Here is a 12,858-nt window from a genome sequence, read left to right as displayed (position 1 = left end):
TCTCTTTAGGATCCGTTTCGTAACAACCCCTAATAGAAAGCAGTTTGAAGCAGAAGTTTTAGCTTCAAGTAATGCTAAAGCGTGGCTAAATATAACTAGCACAGGCTGAAATAAAATGCACAAAAAATCTAAATCTGGCATTAATTTATCAGTATTTAAACCATGCTATTATATAATAGTTAATCATTCTTTTTATTTTGTCATTCTTAACGCTGTGCTTTCCTGCCTACCTTTCCACACTTAATTCTTTTCATTTCCAGCCTTTCCTAAACTTTTATCACGGGTTATAAGTCCCGAAGACGACAATCTCACTATGAAAATTCCTACATTCTTTTTAACAGCCGCTACGATAGCAACTTTTATGCCGAATAAAGTTTTCGCAGGTTGCACAAACGACCTGAAACACTGCCAAATCTCGCTCACAGCAACGAGTGAAGCTAGGCCGTCATTTTGGGATACCAGATATGCAAATTATGACGAAAATGTGGAGATATCTGTTGGGGAATACAAGTTTGTGATTTATGTGCAAGAGAATTGTCACGGAAGCAAAATCTCTGGGACTATATCCCCGCATCACTTTGTTATATTAAGTCCTTTATCTGGTGGAGGTCAACGTACTATTATCAACTCGGCAGGTGAAGCAAGGCTGGCTGACATATAGTGTGTTGTGAATAAAAGCGGGTTATAAAAGCTATCAATGGGTAGTTATAAGCAATTATGGGGAGATTTACAGTTCTTGTCCAGTAAATTTGCTAGCCTAGGGCCTAAGCCCTGAGCTTGATTTAAAATAACAGGGTTTTCCCTTGAGTGATATATTACCAAAGCGATCCCAAAGAGACGAGGCTGCAATACAGAAGCGATTCTGTTCGAAGACAGAAATATGGAACTCGCTCGCCAGGAAGGATCTTGGTATCGCATCGATTAAAACGGCTCGCGTCGTCTTTATAATATCCGGCCTCTCTGGCTCACGCCTTTTCGGTCTGCTTTCAATCACCTGCAAACCAGATATGAAACAGCACCATGGTACAGCAGGCGACCCCACATCCTCCACTGAACCGGAAACTTTGTCTTTCGATAAGATCACATGTAAGTCAGAGCACCCCTCAACCGCCACCCCCCTGCAACCGCCACCGCTAACATGACATACGAAACAACATAACCTCGGTAAACACTCGCTTATATTTCTATCACATTTTGTCCGATCAAGTCCATATCTTGTATTTAGTTTTTTATGCTAGCGATGAAAGAATATACCGAAGAAGAGATCGAACGAGCCATCGATGCGGTCGAAGCCGGCTTATCTATTAAACAGGCCTCGATCCAATGGGGTATACCAAGGAGCACTTTACGCGGCCATGTTTACGGCGCCCAATCTCGCGAACGAGCCTGGGAACCTACTTAACGACTTTCAGCTGCCCAAAAAGCGTGCCTGGCTACTTGGGTGCTCACACAAGCCGAATTGGGACTTCCACCGACCCACGAAAAGGTTCGAAAATTAGCGAGCCGTATACTTATCGCTAGGAAAGATATCCAGCCCTTAGGGAAACGTTGGATCAACGGCTTTTTACGCCGGCATCCTTTTATACAGGTACAAAGACCTCAACGGATCGATGCTATTCGTGTTAATGGAGCAGCCATTGAGAAAATTAGGGGATGGTGGCCAAAACTAAACCTTCCCGAGGTCCAATCCATTAGCCCCGAAAATCGATGGAATATGGACGAGGCCGGAGTTGTAGAAGGCCAAGGATCAAACGGCCTTGTTTTGGGATCCTGGTATACAAAAGCATTGCTTAGAAAACAACCGGGAAACCGTGGTTGGACTACTTTTATCGAATGCATTTCAGCTACGGGCCAAAACCTTCCTCCACTTGTTATTTTCAAAGGAAAATCGGTGCAACAACAATGGTTTCCAACAAATATAACTTGTTATCGTGGGTGGAAGTTTACCGCTACGGAAAATGGCTGGACTGATAATCTTACTGCCTTGGAATGGTTGCTGTGAGGATCAGGCCCCTAGACCTACCCTCAGAACGACTCGGCTCCAGGCCGAGCCAGGGATCGGACAAGGATCCACTACCTCCGGATTTAAGCGCGTCTCTTGAGCGCGTCGTCGATTGTAATTTCTCTCTTCTCTTCAGTTTAGAATTTTCGTTAATAGCGCCTAATACACTGAGGCTTTCCAATGTATGCCTGGCCGTAACACTTACAAAATAATCAATTTACCATTCCGTAGGTATTTAAAGCTGCCCGCGAACAGTCAAATGGGTAAAAGCCAATATATTTATACGGTTGCAAAGGGTGGTTTTTTCGCCTGGTATTTTTATATTTAATTTTAAAAAGTTTCAAAACAAAACGAATGGACGCTAAATAAATATTCAGCTGATGCTTTTTTTGTCAAATGTTGAGTTTTTTAACCCAAAAATCAAATTTCCTAACATTTGCCAACCGAAAATACCAGGGGGTCAGGGGATTAAAAAGATCTTAGTTACTGCCAAAACCGGCACGTCTCTCCTGCTCTTTCGCCTTTTCCTTTTCTCTCGCCGCCCTCTCTCTGGCCCGCTCCTCTAATCGTCTTAAACGCTCACGTTCGCGAGCAAGTTCTTCAAGTTCCTTTCTTTGTTCATCGATCGAGCTTCGCGTTTCGAGTTGGCCAACGTGAATTACATCGAGGGCGTTGTTTGAGGTTGGAGCGCCAATAGCGCCAACAACGCAAATTGCCGCAGTGAAATAAATGGTAGAGAAATGCATTTTAAGTATGGATTTACGTAAATATAATTGGAATAAAGTTGCTCAAAATTGTAAGCTGAAGTGATATAACTATTTGCAATTTGATGGGTTGTTAATAAAAGAGAAAAAAGTTGTGTTAGGGTGGATATAACGGGCTTTATATATTTTTTACAATCCTCAAATTAGAAACTCTAATTTAATTATAATTTATATTCATTTTATTACTATTATTACTATTATTACTATTATTACTATTATTACTATTATTACTATTATTACTATTATTACTATTATTACTATTATTACTATTATTGTCACGGCCAGGCATACATTGGAGAACCTCAGTGTATTAGGCGCTATCGACGAAAATTCTAAACTGAAGAGAAGAGAGAAATTACAATCGACGACGCGCTCAAGAGACGCGCTTAAATCCGGAGGTAGTGGATCCTTGTCCGATCCCTGGCTCGGTGTGGAGCCGAGTCGTGATTCTGAGGGTAGGTCTAGGGGCCTGATCCTCACACGTACATTGATCCATGGGTCCTTTTAATGCATTGATTCAAATAAATAGAGAGGAGCATAATTTATTAATTTGTTATTTATATTAATTATATATAATTTGAAATTATAATTATGGGCATAAACCAGCAAATTACATTGTTATAATAAATTTCGTATGGGGATCAGGTACCCAGACCTACCTTTAGAATTACGACTTGGCTCCACGCCGAGCCAGGGATCGGACAAAGGGTCCACTAACTCCGGATTTAAACGCGTCTCTCCAGCGCGCCGTCGATCGTGATTTCTCTCTTCTTTGTGAGGATCAGGCCCCAAACCTACCCTCAGAATCGCCATTCCACTCACCAGCCACGCTAAACCAGGGATCGGACAAGGGTCCACTTACTCCGGATTTAAGCGCGTCTCTTGAGCGCGTCGTCGATTGTAATTTCTCTCTTCTCTTCAGTTTAGAATTTTCGTCGATAGCGCCTAATACACTGAGGTTCTCCAATGTATGCCTGGCCGTGACAGTACGTATTGAAATAATATATATAAATTATTGGAAATGGGTGGAAATAAACCCCTTTAACGCATCCCTGTTACGATTAAGGTATCGGGTAACCTGTTCTTATGGTAGAATACAGTTGGTTAAAGCAACTGAACGTCTAAACTGGGTAACTGGGGATTTTCAATAACTGGGGTGAAATTATAATCGATTGTATAACGAGGTTAATTGCTGGTGAGCAATCCTAAGCTAAGTTCTATTTATATGGTAATAAGCGTGTTTTATATAGTCCGTTGTCCCTGACGGTAATATGTATAATATATTCCATAGCCAGCATACTACTCGCTCTGCTATAATTAATATATAATATATTAATCATATCCCTTCTTTGGCGATCACGTGGGGTTACGTGACCCCATTCCTTATATAATCCTAATCCCGCTGGTTGGTATTGTCTTTGGTCGCTTGTCGTCAGGAGGGGTGTAACCCCGCTTGGCCTCCCTAATGCCGGCCCAGCTGTTTGTTTTCCTCGCGCATTCCTAGTGCACTCAGTTAGGGGCGCTTCATCCATTCACGCACCTATAACTCGTTTTGTGCACTGGACATTCCGCCGCCTAACCTTCATCATTATACCGGTAGAACATATCAACCCTCATACCACCATCCACCACTCCTCTGAATAAGAACATGGATGGCATCTTACACTCTGCTACACGAACAGCAACCATACAGCCCTTTTTATAGCAGGGTAGTAATTCTAAGTGGAGACACGGGCGACTTTGCAGCGCGAAGGTGAGATGTCGCCTATATGCCTAGTGGGAATGGTTGGCTAGGCGAAGTGGCCGTCAGTAATCGAATGCAACTAGCTTCCCCTCACTTTTCCCATTCAAGTCACTGATCAACAAACGGGAAATCTTTGACATGGTTTCTAGCTTCCGTTCTTTAGCATCATTGCTGCAAGCTGTAGCAGGGCTTTCCGCTTCTCGATTGGTCATCGCAATCATCTGCACCTTGGCGGATACAGTGGGCGTCGATCCAAAGTAAGCCAACGCCGACTTGGTGCATGTAGCCAAGGGCGCGATCAAAAACGCATTTTTGCACTTTTGAACCCTCAACTCGCTTCTTATCCCAGTTCTCCACTGGACGCATGCTCAATTTAGCCTTCGTACTCTGAAGCATCCCAAGTGTAGGACAGTGCCACATAATCCGGGCGGCGGAACGCATTGATCGACCGGCAGCATTCATAGCCCCTTGTTCGAGGCACCGAAGGCTGGAGATTTAGTAGAGCAGTTTGCTATGCTCTGTCTCGTGGCTTTTACTTCCAATGTCAACAAGCTGCGAGACGATGGATCGGTGACTGGGCACGCAGCTGGCTGAGGGCGAATTGGCGATAACCTCATGCTCAGAGGAGGTGCATGTGCTACGAAGGTTGCAGGCCGAAATAACTAAATAATGGAATGCATTCTGGTGAGTCGCTGAAATTGATGGGCGCGTTCCGAACCCACTAGCGGTGAAATGCTCCATCCCGCGTGACCTGCCCGGTTCCGACATATCGAACACCTTCATCCGATCCTAGTTCCTCAATTTTCTAGTGACAAACCAGCGCACGACGCTCCCAACAGCTCAATTTTAGGCAGTAAGACATTACGGGGGCTACAGCCACGACCGTCGCCTTGTTTCCCCCGCAAGTCTTTCCCCAGTGCTTTACGCGCCTTGGTCATTGCCGTAAAATCTTCGTCAAGCTGTGATGGTGGCGAGTGACAATCCGGCACCCTGGGAGATTTGAACATACTGTCCTACCTCAACGTCAGGCTCATGTTTTTGCACCAAATGGCCATCTTGAAGGGGCCGGGTGGTTCCGAACCCAAAATTTCGGCAATGTCGCACCTGGAGGTCTCTTTCCCTTGGCATTTGCTCACTTCGTGTATGAATTCTTTGGCTCTCGGGTTTGAGAACCCTGAAAAGTACGAGACGGCCGAGTTCCCCCGCACAGTCGAGCGGAGGCCGCTCCCTGAGGACTGGGCGATGCGCGGGCTTGTGTGGGCAGAGACGGCATTCCCGGTGGACCACTTCACCGTCAACGAAAACATGGAGGAAGACGAGCGGACCTTCGAGACGCCGTCGACGGGAGAGCAGCGCCGTGAAAGGTGTCTGTGGCTCGCGTACCAGATCGCTCAAATCGGAACGTCGGATGACGAGGGAGGCACCGCCGAAAACAAGGAGGGCCGTTGGATCACGTACGACGCGGACGCGAAGAAATTCCGTCCACCCGACACCGTTGAAACCGCCGCGCTCCGCTCTGTCGATGCATCCCAAATTCGATCGATTCCGACCGCGATCTCACCCGGGTTGATTGGCCCCCCGGTTCCTCAACCAACCCGATCGCGTTTCGTCCGTGCACCCGCCCCACCCGGCTAATCAACCCGACCCGGGTCGGTTGTCCCATACTAGTAGAGGAGAAGTCGCACAATAGCTATTCGCCCAGCCTCCACGGCAGAGGATAGCGGATATTGGCTGCAGTCTCTCGGGTCGGCGTTTGCACCTGTGTCGAGAAGTATTTTTTATAATGGTTACCATGGATTGCAGCGAGATGCAGTGGCCAAAGGCGGGTCAAATACGCTTGCCCATTTCGCGCATGGCTTGTGAGCTCGATACTGGTGTCATTGACCTTCGCACCAGCTTCCAATGCATACTTGAATGTCGCATCCTGTCCCTTGGTTGCGGCCAAGATTAAAGACTCGGATTTTTGGCTTGCGTCCCGTCGGTATAATAAACGTTTTGCCGATTGATGTAGATCTTTACAAGCTCTCGCAACAGCAGCAAGGTCATAACAGACCGGAAATCAACCAAGGGACTGGTGATCAAGTTATACGACTTGATTTTATGGGCTTGTGCCAGCGCCTGCGTCAATGCAGCCAGGAAGCAAGTGCACACTAGTACAGCTAGGTCCTCATTTTAGCGAGGTGGGCCTTTGCAAAGCCCCGTGGAGAGCCTTCTTTGTTCCTGAGAACTTGAGCTGGGGATGGCGGTTCTAGTCCCTGCTGAGACCTGCTGAGAATCGATTAGTGTGGGTTGGATTGGACGTGGTGGGGCAAACTTGGCGTACTACATTTCCTTGCCGTGGCACAAATTTGGTAGACCAGAACCTATATTTCTCCAATCGCAGAAATTTGCGTTGACCAGTCTTCGGGCCGCCATTTTGATAGTTCTTGTTCCACCCGAGAATCTTGTTCGTCCGCGGGTGGGTGCGATAGCATCTGGGAATGCTTCCTACAAGACCGGTACCGTGAATGGATCCTGTAATGCCAACTTTCTCGAAGTTGTCGATGTGTAGACACAGGCCTACATATGGGATGATGGATCGGGATCGGGAGCCGCCGTGCCAGCAGACTTGGTACAATTCCCCTGGGATAGGCTCAATGCTGGTTTTCGAATTGGGCCACAAAGAGATTGTGCAAATCCTGATCGATAGCGGTGCAGACGTCAATGCTCAGGGCGGCGAATACGGCAACCATCTCCAAGCCTCTTCATATAAAGGCTGCAAAGAGATTGTGAAGATTCTCGTTGATAACGGTGCAATGCCCAAGGTGGCCGGTACGGCAGCGCTCTCCAAGCAGCTTCATCTGAAGGACACACAGAAATTGTGCAAACTCTCGTCGATAACGGTGTGGACGTCAATGCCCAAGGCAGCGAATACGGCAATGCTCTCGCAGCGGCTGCATTTCGAGGCCACACAGGTCTGGCGGTGCTAGCATTTGATATCAAACACATGTAGTGTACGCAGGGCCTACACAAGTGTTTATCGCATTGGGCGGTTATGTAGTCCTCACCTAAGGTGAGGGTGAGCAAATGATGAACGCCTTTAACGATTATATCTCAGGACACATTGTAGCCGTTGCCATTGATGCAGCAGATCGCAGCCGCTTACTCTCAACAGCTAAGCTGTAGCCATTATGTCAATTATGCAATTTTTGTCAGTCACTCGTTATATACCTCGAAGCACGCTCGGGAAACGATCAGTATGCGCAGCGACGGCTTGGGCGGTATGAGCAAGCTTTTTGTCATTTGCATTCGACTGATAATAGGCTCGGCTATCATTGCTGGAAGTCTGGATGACATGAGACAATTTCTCCAACTCAAAACCGAAGCTTTTTCACAGGCTTTTCTGCCCATGGTGCCCTGATTTGGAATTTGGAGAAAGACTCGATGCCCAACGGAGCTTCTTTTGAACGTTTCAACTCTCGTTCGCCTGTTTGGCAACCCTGTCACAGTTTATCAACATCCATTTCGGCATTTGGCAGGGCAAACTTAAGTTGGCTATGATCGAGCCAATTGCATCATCTGGATGACCGAAAGCTTCTCTGATCTGTGTTTTTAAGTTCAGAACGCACCGTACAGTGTCGCCTGTTTCCTCCAGACACGTTTATGAAAGCATAGTGCCTCCCTTTGCATGTCATACTAATATCTCCACACGGAAAAGAAATTGCTCGAAGCTGTCGGCGCTAGCAAGTCCTTCTCCTTAGTTGCAATGTTTCAAAGCAAGACGCAGTGATGGATTCTGCTTCGATCTCGCTGGCCGTCCAACTGCTGCTGGAAGATTTGGAAGCCCTAAAGTCCGGGATAAAGGGCAAGGGCCGGGAAGGCGACGACCTCCCTGATATCGACACCGCCACGGAGGTTTTCCGGGAGGAACTCGCGACGCAGGCCGTTTTTGCTTCCGATCGAGCCATGTGCGAGAGTATTGCCGACGCCGTGACCAAAGATGCTGACACGATCAGACAACTCGATCCAGAGCAGGCACATCGGGATGTTCAGCTCGACGACGAGCTCGTCGACAAACTGAAGGTCCTCTACGTCACCGGCAGAGAAGAGCCAGAAAAACATTACCAAGACCAGGACTCTGAGCTCCCCGAGGCGAAGTCTTCCTCGTGGGGCGCCAGCCGCGCTGTCAAGCGTCGCCCAAAGAGGAATTGCACCGGCTGCGGTGAAGATTTCGACTTTATCAATGTGGCGCGCTGTCCCTGTTCTCACGAATATTGCCGAGAGTGCCTGGGCTCGCTTTTCGAAGCTTCGATTGTTGACGAATCGCTGTACCCGCCGCGGTGTTGCCAGCAGCGCATCCCCCTGGATCAAAATCGCATTTTTTTGACCCCGGACCTGGTGGGCCGCTTTAAGGCTAAAGAGATGGAGCTGGAAACCTCCAACAAAGTGTACTGCCACGCCCCGGAATGCTCTACGTTCGTGCCGCCAAGATTTGTAAACGAAGTTAAAAATACGGCTGTTTGTGTCAAATGCAAAAAGAGAACCTGTACGATATGCAAGGGGGCGGCGCACGCCGGGGATTGCCCCCAAGATCACGGCATCCAGCAGGTGCTGGAATTGGCGGCCCAGGAGGGCTGGCAGCGGTGCTACAACTGCTTCAGGGTTGTTGAACTTGGGACTGGCTGTTATCACATGAGTGAGCCCACGACCACTTTTTCTTGGCACGACTGTTGGCTAACCAGAGGCATCGCCCTGTTGTTACAGCATGTCGCTGTGGAGCACAATTTTGCTATCTCTGCGGCGAGCGATGGAATGCTTGCGATTCAGTAACCCTGGCCCTTCCATTCCTGGCTGCTCGAACCTCTACTGGTTCGGTTTCTAGCATATCACCCCCACACCCCTTGCCCGCCACCTCGCTCACCTGTCCCAAAATCAAATAACAAGCCCTTGAATCCTCTCAAATCAGCCTCAACAGCAGGCATTATGTCACGTGCGAACAGAAGATACTGCAGCCTCTGGCGGTTTGACTACATTTACATGAAGGTAAGGAAATTGAACCTCATCGAGCATAGAGGGGTAAATTGGGACGGCAAAGGAAGGCCTATATAACCCTGCATTTAGCGGCTTCCCGGCAATGTTCCGATAAGATTTCCTATCATGGATAAATGCAAGGTTTACTGAGACAGACGTTCAAACCGAGGCTGCCAAGGTATTCGCCAAAACCCGCCTAGTACTAACGCTATGGGAGCCTTACCAACCCAGCAGGTCTATTTAGGTCTTAGGCTGAAAATCATCCTTGCGCACGCATAAGGCCTTTCTGTTTGTGGCACATCATAAGCTTATGAGACTGGGTAGACGCTTAGTCGTATTGGTAACTAAGGTATCTAAAGTGGTCTGTCTTCCTCTTCTTTATTCGCAAAACGAGGCGGCACTCGCCGCGGCTTATATATGTAAGCCGGAAGCTCGTGCGTACTTCGCTGTCATGGATCCGGGTCCGGATCTATGCCCCTATCGTAAAATGCATGGACATCCGGAAATCGCCGCCCGGAGCCTGACTCGGCCCGGTGCCCGTTTTCCTGGATGAAGGTTGTATGCCCACCGAGTGCGACTATCACCGTTATTCCCACATTCAGGATAGGCTTCAGGGAATTCGAGGACCATGCTTTCGGCATTGGGCAGCAAAGGACTCTCTGTTTCCGATAGACCTACTAGCAGCGTCACAAAGCTGTCAGGCAGCGTTTGAATCGGCTCCTGAACGTCCCTTTTCATGTGTTAATTCTTATCAGGGCAGTATTCCGGAGGATCCTGGATTACTCTGAGAGTCTTAACCGTGTGGCTGTACTTTTGAGCCACCAGGAGAGCCGAGTCCGCGACGCTTTGTCGGGCCCAGGTGACCGAAAGTGTTTCGAATACGCGGGCCTGGTGCACGCCGAGGTGGCGAAGACGACGGCAGGCACTGCTGAGTCGAACCCTATCGGACACGCCAAGCTCAGCGAATATGGGAAGCAGTAGTGTTGTCATTGATGTCCAAAATGTTTCCGTAAAGAATCAACATGTCAGGAGGCAGTCCATCTGTGCGCTGACGTTTGGAGGGCGATCCCGGCGTGTCGGAGTCGAAAGCGCGCTTCTTGGTGTTGGGAGATGGATTGTAGTCGATGTCGAGGCCGGTGCCGTCGAGCCAAGCATGTATTTTGTCATGTGGCGTTGAGAAGTGCACGTCTGGAAGAGACGGTTGTCGCTGCATCGCGAAATCGATGTGGGAGAGAAGGAGAGCAATTGTGGTGAGTTTGTCGGACAAGACTTCGTTTGCGCCATGTCGCGAATGAAGAGTGCTTTGTTGAGGCTGCACTCTGACGTGGCGGCAGATTTGCAGTCGCCGGGCAACGGTAGAAGTGGGGGACGTTCAACTGGGTTGGGCTGCCAGGCAGGGCAGCTGCAATAGCACCAGGCAACAGGCTTATTGACGAACCACGTTATAACGTTATATGTGGACGTGCGTGATACCGACAAGAATTCATCGAGGCTGCGACTTGATATAAAGAAAAGAAAAGATTTTGCTGCAAGTGTATGCCGGCTGTGTTTTAGCCCTGGAAAGTATGTTTGACCTTAACCCAGAGCATGTCGATGGCGCAACCAATACCAGCATACATGCATAGCACGAAAAGCCATGGAAGCATTTGGCGCCAGGGTACATGCTTTGCAGTTGCCAAACCGGCTCGTAAAATCCACAGTAAAATGCAAGCAAGATAATACAGGACCCATCGCAGATATGCCAAAGATCCGGATGCATCCTGTGTGAGAGGCGACTCAGAGCTGTGGCTATAATAGTATTCACTATAGCGCCTATTCAGTCGACTGCTGACCCGGTCTGAGCGATATCGTGGAAGTGACTGCCGGCTGCCATTTACGGTACCGTAGCCTCCTCTGCCGTAGAGTCGGGCAGGGTGGTAGGATTTGCTCAACTGAGACGCGGCTTTCGGCACAGTGGTGCTCGCGTATGAATAGTGGCGTGCACCGGCGCTTGGCAGCAGTGGTCGCTTCACGGATGATCGCGGGTGCTGCACTGGACCAAACGACCGGATTTCGGAGACCATGTCCACTCGGCGGAGACTGAGATCATCGGCGACGGCTCGCCCGACCCCGAGCGAGGGCTTGAGAGCCTGGAAAGTCGGGTAGAGTGTTATTTGGTAGTCGCCGTTCTTGAGGCAAGCACGTTGAAGTATCTTGAGTGATGATTTCTGTAACCTCTTCGCCCAATGTGACTGCGTTTGCTTCGTTCCAGAACCATAGCTTTGAAGCACGGAAAGTTTTACCAAAATGAGTTTTTCGGTGTTGATGTAGCAGTTCTTCTTCAGCTTGCGGGATTCAGAGGTGTGTAGGACGATATTATGGGGACCGTGAGGCTTAAGCGGCGCGATGGGTATGTGACTCTCTGCCAACCGCTCGGCTTCCTTCTTGTGCTTTTCGGCAATTCGATCTTGGAGCGTATGGCCACCGAATGAGGTCATCTGTAAAGTTTCCGCCAGGAAGGGAGTAGGTTAGCGTCAAAATAGGGGAGATAAAAAAAATATGAAAATAACAGAAAGTCGTTACCAAAAGCACTAAAACAGTGCCGCCCGCCGAAGCTGTGGAGGAAAGGATGACTACTGGATGATTGTAGGCTCCGTTGTCAAGACGTTTGGTGCAACCGGCTAGGGTGGGAGAGTTTTCGGGACTGACTTCACCACATGGCGGAAGCCACATGAACAAGCCATCAAGATTCGTTCGAAACTCTCTGGCAGACGTTGCGAGAGCCTGGCCGCCATCATTTGGCGAACCGGGGATGTTGAGCGCGGACATGAGATCGCTTAATGGAGCTTACGGACAATAGCGACAGGGCTGGAAAGGAAAAGTGCAGTAGAAAAGGGAAATGTCATGGTGAAAAGAAAAGATCAATCCATCTAGACGGCTCGGGGTAAACAAGGCAGCAACATAATAGGCGGCATTTGCAGGAAACAGCGCGTTTTGATTAGCTGTGCAAGACACCACCCTGGCATCGCGCATAATGAGATGTAGTGTGATGAAGTGCAGAGCAACCCTATCTTTTGGCTGATTGGTTTCCATTTTGATTTTTGGAGGGTGCAATTTAAGCGACCCTCAATTTTATCGCTTAGCCCAGCGTACAAAGCCTCTACATTACTTTCTCAATGGCGTAGAATGAGACGAACGGTTCGCCAGCAGAGGTGGCGTGATAACGCAAATATTTTTATCTGAGTCGGTGGCATCATGGATTCAGTACCTTAAGTAACTTCAACACAACAGGCGTCCAAGGGTGGATTATTAGGCCGCTAGTGATTCAAGACTACGGGCCTGCGGATTGACGTCCAGGG

General features: G+C 48.6%; 8 protein-coding genes across 8 annotated transcripts; 5 read left to right on the top strand and 3 right to left on the bottom strand.

The window, feature by feature from the left end:
• Positions 1–313: 313 nt before the first annotated feature.
• Positions 314–661, top strand: PgNI_02755 (uncharacterized protein; the record flags this gene model as incomplete). Its single annotated transcript, XM_031122812.1, has 1 exon — positions 314–661. The coding sequence occupies one exon, from the start codon at positions 314–316 to the stop codon at positions 659–661; it is 348 nt and encodes a 115-aa protein (XP_030984983.1).
• Positions 662–1,007: 346 nt separating this feature from the next.
• On the top strand, positions 1,008–1,402 carry PgNI_02754 (uncharacterized protein; the record flags this gene model as incomplete). Its single annotated transcript, XM_031122811.1, has 2 exons — positions 1,008–1,086; positions 1,239–1,402. The coding sequence occupies 2 exons, from the start codon at positions 1,008–1,010 to the stop codon at positions 1,400–1,402; spliced, it is 243 nt and encodes an 80-aa protein (XP_030984984.1).
• A 312-nt stretch (positions 1,403–1,714) lies between these two features.
• Positions 1,715–2,002, top strand: PgNI_02753 (uncharacterized protein; the record flags this gene model as incomplete). The annotated part of the gene is made up of 1 exon (XM_031122810.1): positions 1,715–2,002. One exon carries the CDS (start codon positions 1,715–1,717, stop codon positions 2,000–2,002), a length of 288 nt encoding a protein of 95 aa, XP_030984989.1.
• Positions 2,003–4,675: 2,673 nt separating this feature from the next.
• Positions 4,676–4,876, bottom strand: PgNI_02752 (uncharacterized protein; the record flags this gene model as incomplete). The annotated part of the gene is made up of 1 exon (XM_031122809.1): positions 4,676–4,876. One exon carries the CDS (start codon positions 4,874–4,876, stop codon positions 4,676–4,678), a length of 201 nt encoding a protein of 66 aa, XP_030984990.1.
• A 323-nt stretch (positions 4,877–5,199) lies between these two features.
• On the bottom strand, positions 5,200–5,764 carry PgNI_02751 (uncharacterized protein; the record flags this gene model as incomplete). Its single annotated transcript, XM_031122808.1, has 2 exons — positions 5,200–5,523; positions 5,615–5,764. Coding segments are annotated over 2 exons (366 nt in total), but the record flags the coding sequence as incomplete, so codon positions are not given.
• Positions 5,765–7,146: 1,382 nt separating this feature from the next.
• On the top strand, positions 7,147–7,502 carry PgNI_02750 (uncharacterized protein; the record flags this gene model as incomplete). Its single annotated transcript, XM_031122807.1, has 2 exons — positions 7,147–7,321; positions 7,366–7,502. 2 exons carry the CDS (start codon positions 7,147–7,149, stop codon positions 7,500–7,502), a joined length of 312 nt encoding a protein of 103 aa, XP_030984988.1.
• A 776-nt stretch (positions 7,503–8,278) lies between these two features.
• Positions 8,279–9,319, top strand: PgNI_02749 (uncharacterized protein; the record flags this gene model as incomplete). Its single annotated transcript, XM_031122806.1, has 1 exon — positions 8,279–9,319. The coding sequence occupies one exon, from the start codon at positions 8,279–8,281 to the stop codon at positions 9,317–9,319; it is 1,041 nt and encodes a 346-aa protein (XP_030983744.1).
• Positions 9,320–9,812: 493 nt separating this feature from the next.
• PgNI_02748 (uncharacterized protein) lies at positions 9,813–12,517 on the bottom strand. The gene is made up of 2 exons (XM_031122805.1): positions 12,083–12,517; positions 9,813–11,997 (listed from the first exon to the last, which is right to left on the bottom strand). Exons 1-2 carry the CDS (start codon positions 12,326–12,328, stop codon positions 11,071–11,073), a joined length of 1,173 nt encoding a protein of 390 aa, XP_030983743.1. The 5' UTR covers positions 12,329–12,517; the 3' UTR covers positions 9,813–11,070.
• Between the last annotated feature and the right edge of the window lie 341 nt (positions 12,518–12,858).

The sequence above is a fragment of the Pyricularia grisea genome, assembly GCF_004355905.1.
Source record: "Pyricularia grisea strain NI907 chromosome Unknown Pyricularia_grisea_NI907_Scaffold_2, whole genome shotgun sequence".
Classification (NCBI taxonomy): Eukaryota; Fungi; Ascomycota; class Sordariomycetes; order Magnaporthales; family Pyriculariaceae; genus Pyricularia; species Pyricularia grisea.
Note: the sequence above shows the minus strand (reverse complement) of the source record. Positions and strands in the feature narration are given on the sequence as shown.

Excerpts from the sequence above, each read along its gene's own strand:
- PgNI_02748 (XM_031122805.1), bottom strand. The coding sequence starts at position 12,328 with ATGTCCGCGCTCAACATCCCCGGTTCGCCAAATGATGGCGGCCAGGCT. Across the intron at positions 11,998-12,082 it reads GCACTGTTTTAGTGCTTTTG|ATGACCTCATTCGGTGGCCA; the intron begins GTAACGACTTTC and ends GAAACTTTACAG.